The sequence below is a fragment of the Neltuma alba genome, unplaced genomic scaffold, assembly GCF_004799145.2.
Source record: "Neltuma alba isolate B1F8T4 unplaced genomic scaffold, ASM479914v2 tig00013249_pilon, whole genome shotgun sequence".
Taxonomy (NCBI): Eukaryota; Viridiplantae; Streptophyta; class Magnoliopsida; order Fabales; family Fabaceae; genus Neltuma; species Neltuma alba.
Genome location: NW_021637544.1, coordinates 8,968 through 16,807, shown reverse-complemented (window position 1 = coordinate 16,807; position 7,840 = coordinate 8,968). Strand labels below are relative to the sequence as shown.

The following is a 7,840-nucleotide window of genomic DNA, read 5'->3' as shown; positions in this document are numbered from 1 at the left end:
TTCTTCTCTCTCATCTCATCCAGCTCGATCCACATTTTTCTTTTTTGGCATTGCTGGATTGGTTATTATAAGCTGGGCTTCTCAAGCCCCACCCCCTCACGTAAGCTCATTCCCAGTTTTTGAGTCTTCAATTTATCACATCCTCATGCATTAACTTCTTCTCTTTCTTCTTTGTAATGTTCACATTCCTTTCGAAATCCACGCAGTTCATTGATCCTTTCATCCTTTCGTCACCATCCTTACCATCTTCTTCGTTTATCGAAAACCTAGTTTATTTATTTATAGCAATAGCCTAATGCTTTCTCTACATATTTTTAACGCAATGGCATACCCCTGTTAATCTAATGCATTATGCTGCATCTGGAACAGAATTGAAGCCGAGGGAGAAACAAGCGTATTTGCAATTTTATGGCGGAAAAAAGAGCTTGTACATTTTGACATGGCTGAGAATCTCTCTAAACAATGAAGTATATTTATATATTGATGACTTCTTGCTCATATATATTGCATCAGAATCAGAAAGATTATGAGATAACATCTTTTTTCATGACTTTCATAAACCCGTAGATCAATCTATATATTCCTCTTATATTCTTTTCTTCTCCGCAAAATGCGTCCAGCCACCAAACTAGAAATTTAAAGTACTCCATATAATCTCTGTCTGCATTAGAAGAAGAGAGCGACTGTTTAACACATGCATGCTGTTTCGTATCTAATTGAATTGCAGCATGAAGAAAGTTTGTTGGCCTTACTTTGATCCTGAGTTTGATACTCTCCTAGAAAGGATAAATGGTCCCACGTAAGTGTTTCCTCTTTTTCAACCCTTCAAATTTCAATCTTCTGTCTTAGCTCCAAAAACAGATAATTAAATCAGACGTACATTTGTTTCTCTGCCTGTACCTTGCAGTTGTAGAGTCACCATCGACAATGAAAACATAGAGGATTGTACCGTAGTAAAGGTAAGGAGAAGATCATAGTGGAAAATGCAGCAGTAAATGATATTTTATTGAGTCCCTGGTTCGGCATTTGATTAAACAATGGTTAATGATGTGTGTAGGTGGATAGCGTAAACAAGCAGGGTCTCCTCCTAGAAGTGGTGCAAGTTTTAACGGACATGAACCTTCAAATCTGCAAGAGCTATATTTCATCTGATGCTGACTGGTTCATGGATGGTATACTACTTTCTTAATTATCCCTTGCTAATAGAGTTTCATGAATAATGTCTCCACTTCTAAATTCTAATTTGCAGTTCATGGAAAAATTTGCAGTGTTTCATGTTAGAGATGAACATGGCAACAAGCTAACGGACCAGAAAGTGATTAATGATATCCAGCAGGTACTGCAATTCCTTTAAGCATGTATTTGACAATATATAATTTTTTTTGGCATGCTATATGTATATGCATGTGTGTGAAGTGAAAGTATATATGGATCAAACAGGCCATAGGAAGATCAAGGGGATCTCCACATTCGATAAAGGCCTATTCCAATAAGGTTTTCCCTAATTACTTTCATCCAAACGAGCACACCGCCATCGAAATGACCGGTGCCGACCACCCCGGTCTATTTTCGGAGATCTCTGCCGCCCTGGCCGACCTCCATTGCAACATCGTCGAGGCTCATGCTTGGACCCACAACGCCAGATTAGCCTGCGTCGCCTACATCTCCGATCAATCCACACATTCCCCGATCGAAGACCCTCGGCGCCTCGCTTACATCGAAGATCGCCTCGCCACTGTCCTTCGCGCCACCACCAACCCTAATAGCTCGTGCGCCAACCAGCAAGAGGTGAAGACGGCGGAATTCCGTGGCGGAGAAGGCACCATGACCACCGTGGAAAGGAGGTTGCACCAACTCATGCTTTCCGTTAGGGATTTCGAAACGCCGTTAGGTCTGACGACGACAACGACGGCAGCAATGCCGAGTGATGGGGAAGAGGTGAGAAGAAAAAGAATGGTGAGAATTGAAAGCTGCAAGCAAAAAGGATATTCGATAGTGAGCATAGAGTGCAAGGATCGACCCAGGCTCATGTTCGACACTGTCTGCACTCTCACCGACATGCAGTACGTCATCTTCCATGCTTCTATCAGTTCCCACAAAGGCTATGCCTTTCAGGTATATGAAAACAACTCTCATATATATATATATATATAAACACACATTTGCTTCTGATGCATGCATGTTCATATATGATTCTATACGTACTCTCAAATATAATACAGGAGTATTTCATTCGGCATATAGATGGGTATGCTTTGAGTACAGAAAGCGAGAAGGAAAGAGTGGCCAAATGCTTAGAGGCAGCAATAGAACGCCGTGTTTGTGAGGTTAGAGAATTGCTGATCAGCCACCGTTATTCTCAGTTTGGTTGAAGACTAAACTAATTAACTTCATTCATTTGTGTGTTGGTGGACGTGAAAATTAGGGAGTTCGGGTGGAGTTGTGTGCAGAGAACAGAGTTGGGATGCTATCGGACATAACGAGGATGCTGAGAGAGAACGGGTTAGCTGTGGTTCGAGCAGACGTAGAGACGCATGGAGAGAAGTCTGTGAATGCTTTCTATGTGAGAGACGTATCTGGAAATTATGAGGTTGATATTGACTATTTTGTTCAGTCTGTGAGGAGGGAGATGGGTCCTACGGTGCTTCACATAAACAATAATATTCGTCATGCTGCTTCCAATAGTGACGACGACACCCCTCTCTCCTTTGGACATAAGCTCAGATCTCACATTGAACGTCTCTCTCATGCCTTGTTCATCTTATCAACTCATCACTAGCCAGCAGCTAAGATCTTTCCCATCTTCTTTGCTTCGATTCCTCCATCAAAACCCTCTCTGCCTTGTATTCCTCTGTAAATAATAGTAGCCAGTTTCTATACCTTAATTTCTGTCTCTGGCATCAAAACGTCACTTTGTCAGAAACCCTAAAATTGTCCCATTACATCATCAAAACGTGTATATTTATCCAATTTGTGGGCGAGTGCTCACTCTTATGCTCGAAAGCACGATCAAACATATATTGGACTTTAAAAAAAGGGCACGTTAAGTAATTAGTTGCTGTGATCTATCGCCCTAAGCCAAAGTTTCCTTCTTATGGTCAAATTCTGTAAACTTTTTAATCAGGCATACATACCTGATTAGGTTATGCAATTTCCATGGGTTAGCATGGAAAGGAAAGTGTAGATAAATTGTGATTGATTCAGGTTTGACAAATTCGATGTACATATTGTATGTATAATATATAGATATAATTATATGCATATAATTCTTAATTCTCTGTTTTTCTTTGTTTTCTGACCGCCATATTCTGAACCCGGGTAGCTTAGCACAAATAAGCGCACAAGTCAGCTGGTAATTCCACTCCCTCCCTCTCTCTCTATATACTACCTTCGGTTGTTAATATAACACCTAGTTAGACTTTTATTTTGATTCTAAATATAAAGACCCAAATCTATCTTGTTTCTCATATTTATATATTTTTTCCCAAGATAGTCTTTCTAATAATGGTAGTTTTAGCCAATAAACTTGATTAATGAGGATATCTTAGGAAAGAACATCCATTTATTACAAATAACTAACTTAACTTATTTTCTTAATCTATCCAAATTAATCACCTAGTTTTTATATTTAGGATTGGAGGTGGTATTTTTTTTAACCCACACCGAACAATATGCAGTGTGCTTTTGGTGTAATATTAATTCTTCATAAAAATAAAAATGACATAAAAAGAAGTTGAAAATTACAATATTTCGATTCAGGTACCTAAGAATTCAAAAAGAGGAAGTGGTGTCTGATGTGGTATTTTATAAATATAGTCAAATGACTAAAATGCTCTTATATAAGATTTTTAACAAAAAAAGCTATCAAATTTGTCATTATCAATATGTTTCTTGTCATTAATTGTTCAATACTTATTATTGTCAGTTCACAACTGATTAATAAATAACTTATCATTGCCAATACAATTTTTGTCATTCACTGTTTAACACTTGTTATTGATAGTTCACAACTTATTAATAAGCTTTTTGATGCAAAGGCATTTTTGTTACTCTTTCGGTTCTAAATATAAAACTCTTATACACACCAGTATAAAAGTCTTGTATTAGGACCGGAGGAGTATTTAACTATATTTGCAAACACCTGATCATGTATCACTTGATTCACTTCTAATGGGATTTTGAAATCTCATATACCTGAATTGAAATATTACAATATCTAACTTCTTTTTATATCATTTTTCCTAATTCTTTTTTGAAATTTTTTTCGCGTCAAATCTGCGAAACCAGTAACGGTGCTTTGAAATACACTACTCATATAGTAGTTTGCTTTTCATTAGCATTTATTTTTTTAATAAAAGATAACCTCTCTTGCAGAACACTTTTTTATTGATCATTAGGGTGCTTAATTTATGTGAATTGAAGAATCTAATCGAATATTTTTTATGATAAAATTTAAATTCTTAGATCAGACATCTCTCAATACTATATTTCCAGTGCGCGCGGACACATATATTGCACTGGAATTGAAGATTTAGAGGATGCTTCAAAAGAAATGGGTAAGTACGTATACGTACTAGCTCTATAGGTTATACTAATCCAAATATTCAGTTATGAGAATTGGTCGACAACTTCACAAGCACAAAACTTATATTCTCTTCTACACGGGAATTAGTGGGTGCCTGTCTGAGACCGATCGAGGCCAGAAAACTAAATTACGTACTAGCTTACAGCAAACTTGATGGGTAAGCGTGCGTGGAAAAGTCTATGCGAGCCCCACATTTAATCTCCTTAGCCATATTGAATGCAGGATCATATGAAAGACGTCATGTCTTCTAGCAGGGTGATTCAAAGTAAAATGCTTCCTAACAGCCCTTACTCCCTGCTTGAGCTTCCTGTATTTGTGCTCTGGGATTGCACTGAGTATCTCCTTCAACCTTGGAATATCTGAAACTTCCATCAGCACTGAAAATGACTCCCATCTCAGTACATCGCTAAACGGCAACACATAATACTGCGATAGGATAACCGGCACACATTCGGCATAGATTGCCTCCACGATTCTAGGGCTAGCTACTTCATACCCACTTGGACAAAGACAAAACTTGGAGCTGAGCATGAAGGAATAGTAATCTAGGCCTTTGGGAAGGTATTCGTAGACTTGAAGATCCTTGGCACGGTTCCTCCAGTGATGGAGAAGGATGGGACGGATTGGACCGTGCAGTCCGCCGGCAAAAAAGGCTAGATGGGGACGCGTAGCATTGTCCGGTGGGGGTGCAAGGAGTTTAGGTGATACTTCGCCGCCGTAAAGATGGATTTCTGGCAGGCTTACATCTTTTTGAGGGTTGAAGCCTTCGCTAGTGTTAGCATTGCACAAGACCCTGATGGAGTTGTTGTAGAGGAAAGGATCGCCCTCTGATGCATGAGGACCCTGCAGAATTATACGGAAAATTAACAAAAAGCTAAAGGAGAGAAGTAAATATATTGGCCCTCCCCATAATATATTACCATCAACAATTCAGCAATATACTTAATTTATATATGTGGGCAAAAAAAAAAACTGAAATAAATCTATGTCGACTCCTGAGTTGAAAAATAAATTAAATATAGGTTTGTATATGTAAAAGGAACAAAACTAACCCAATCATGACAGGCGAGCATGAAGTGGTCAGCACCATGAGTTCTATTCCAGTGAGGGTGCCTAGTAGACACCACTCTCACATAATCGGATACAAACCGCCTTAAAGGATCGAGGTCTTTCGTGGGAGGGGTATAGAGGTACTTGACCATCCAGGTCACACTAAATGGCAGGAAATACACGTGAGCGGCATCGGGATCATTGGTCCTGAACGTTCCAACTCCTTGTTCCATCTCATGGAGGAACCTTCCTTCAATTGAGTATATGTCTTTACACGGACCGTAGTGAACAAATGGAGGTTCCCCTTCTTGGTAAACGTACACCTTGAATCTTTTCTCCATCTCCAAATAGCTCCTGGAATAACTCGTTAATATGTAATGAATCAACACACACACACACACACACGGAGCTATTACTTTATTTTAATTTATTGAATTGCTGATCACTTTGTTCAATTAATTATTTAACTTTTACATATATACTAGGGAGTATGTAACATCTTGAGGGATTGTTCAAGCCAAAAAAACGTGCTGAGGGATTTTCTTTTGGCTTTGATTATAGACTATTTAATATTACTCCGAGGTACAGCATCAGATTTGCATTCATTAAAGGTGTCGATTAATATATTGAAAGTAATAACATTTGAGGGGGAAAGGGTGGCTGATCTTAATTGAAGGCAAATTATAATGACAAGATCAAGATTTCAGTTACGTATCAAGTACTTATCATGGTTCTCGTGATAGGAATCATGTGGCTGAACAAGTGTGAAGTGACCACAACTATATATGCTAGTCACACCATCCAATTGTTTTAATAAGTATTTTCGATTTTTCGGTACAAGTTTTAATGAATACTCCATATAGCATAAAGCGGCTTTTAACAGAAGCTCTATTTGAACTTCGAACTCTCGAACGAATGAATGCTAGCGCACTACGCAGCTCCTAACGTCTTGTAGAAGAAAAGGAATTACGCCATCATAAGAGACAAATTAAAATTTATCCAAGAAAAAAAAATCAAAAGTAAGACATCGTTAGATGAAAATTTCAGTGGCGGTGACTTATTAACAAAGCAGTGAATACAAGCCCTCGACTATTTAATCAATTTCTTCTTCTAATGATAGTTATGTGACTGTGCCTGAAAAAGTAAGTGCAGAGTCCTTGATAGTTATTTTTGATGTTTAAATTTGAAAAATGAGCGCTACTAACTATTTCTCTCGAATAGTACAAGTTCTATATTTTAATTTTTAATTAAATAAATAATTAAAAAAAGCTAAAACAAAAGGGATAAAATGTGAAGGGAAAAAAAAATGGTGCGGACGGCTTACTGATGAAATAAGCGCGGGTTGCGATATATGTCTCCGGAGGAAATGTAATCGTCACCGCCGTTGTCCGTGGACACCGAAGAGAGATTGGTTCTCCTATCAGCTAATGCCCTGCGAATCGAGGCTCTTGCTCCGGCGAGTGCTCTTTCGAGTTTTTGTTCTCTGCTTAGGACTTTTTTCGTATTCTGTTACATACATTCCGTCAATTATAATCAGAGACGGAGATTCAGACAATATAAAGAGCAACAAATTCCACCGTAACTGATAGACAAGTCATAAATAAATTAAACTTACCTACTAAGAAGATTGAAAACTAAATCAAAGCAAAATGAAAAGGAGAATAAAAATCAGAGAGAGAGCATCAATCAATGCGTAAGTAAACACTCCAGCGGAGAACGTGAGTGAAACATACGGCTACTATTGGGAAACTATATTTGCTCCGGTGAAGATCATCTCCATGTCCGTCGAGAACAACAGCTTGGAGTACTTTTTCACTGGAAACCGAGAATTGAACTTGACCAATTTGCACTTTACTTCGATACAAGCCGTCGAACGAGATTAGATTAAAGAACTGGGCCGGAAGAAGCTTAACGACGATGATGGATATGGCAAGCAGCCAGTAAATCACCAAGAAAAGGAGTCTATAAGAAATTTTCATCGTGTTTCTTTCTGAAGAAGTTCGCAGTGTTTGTTGTGTGGGGGAAAATGAGGAGTGATGAATGTGCAGAAATATAAAGCATGGGAAGTGTAATGATGAAGGGCGGCATGGAGCTAATTAACTGTGTGTTTCCGGCACACTCTATTTTTAGGAGCTTCAGCCACACTCAAACTCTATTATGAGCTCGGAATGGAAAGTGTGAACTAGTGTGACACGCAATGACGTA

The 7,840-nt window shown here is 38.4% G+C and overlaps 2 protein-coding genes across 2 annotated transcripts; one reads left to right on the top strand and one right to left on the bottom strand.

Annotated features, from left to right (window-relative positions):
* Positions 1-728: 728 nt before the first annotated feature.
* LOC114735721 (ACT domain-containing protein ACR2-like) lies at positions 729-2,779 on the top strand. The gene is made up of 7 exons (XM_028923443.1): positions 729-799; positions 908-959; positions 1,058-1,172; positions 1,269-1,336; positions 1,441-2,115; positions 2,223-2,327; positions 2,426-2,779. Exons 1-7 carry the CDS (start codon positions 729-731, stop codon positions 2,777-2,779), a joined length of 1,440 nt encoding a protein of 479 aa, XP_028779276.1.
* Positions 2,780-4,607: 1,828 nt separating this feature from the next.
* LOC114735697 (probable glycosyltransferase At5g25310) lies at positions 4,608-7,614 on the bottom strand. The gene is made up of 4 exons (XM_028923410.1): positions 7,369-7,614; positions 6,960-7,141; positions 5,638-5,989; positions 4,608-5,428 (listed from the first exon to the last, which is right to left on the bottom strand). Exons 1-4 carry the CDS (start codon positions 7,612-7,614, stop codon positions 4,763-4,765), a joined length of 1,446 nt encoding a protein of 481 aa, XP_028779243.1. The 3' UTR covers positions 4,608-4,762.
* Between the last annotated feature and the right edge of the window lie 226 nt (positions 7,615-7,840).

What these genes read in the sequence shown, in the direction of transcription:
- LOC114735721 (XM_028923443.1), top strand. Translation starts at nt 729, where the DNA reads ATGAAGAAAGTTTGTTGGCCTTACTTTGATCCTGAGTTTGATACTCTC. An exon ending in TGCTGACTGGTTCATGGATG is followed by an intron (nt 1,173 to 1,268) that starts GTATACTACTTT and finishes AAAAATTTGCAG; the next exon opens with TGTTTCATGTTAGAGATGAA. An exon ending in ACAAAGGCTATGCCTTTCAG is followed by an intron (nt 2,116 to 2,222) that starts GTATATGAAAAC and finishes AATATAATACAG; the next exon opens with GAGTATTTCATTCGGCATAT.
- LOC114735697 (XM_028923410.1), bottom strand. Translation starts at nt 7,614, where the DNA reads ATGAAAATTTCTTATAGACTCCTTTTCTTGGTGATTTACTGGCTGCTT. An exon ending in ATAGTTTCCCAATAGTAGCC is followed by an intron (nt 7,142 to 7,368) that starts GTATGTTTCACT and finishes TGTATGTAACAG; the next exon opens with AATACGAAAAAAGTCCTAAG. An exon ending in TGCTCGCCTGTCATGATTGG is followed by an intron (nt 5,429 to 5,637) that starts GTTAGTTTTGTT and finishes ATAATTCTGCAG; the next exon opens with GGTCCTCATGCATCAGAGGG.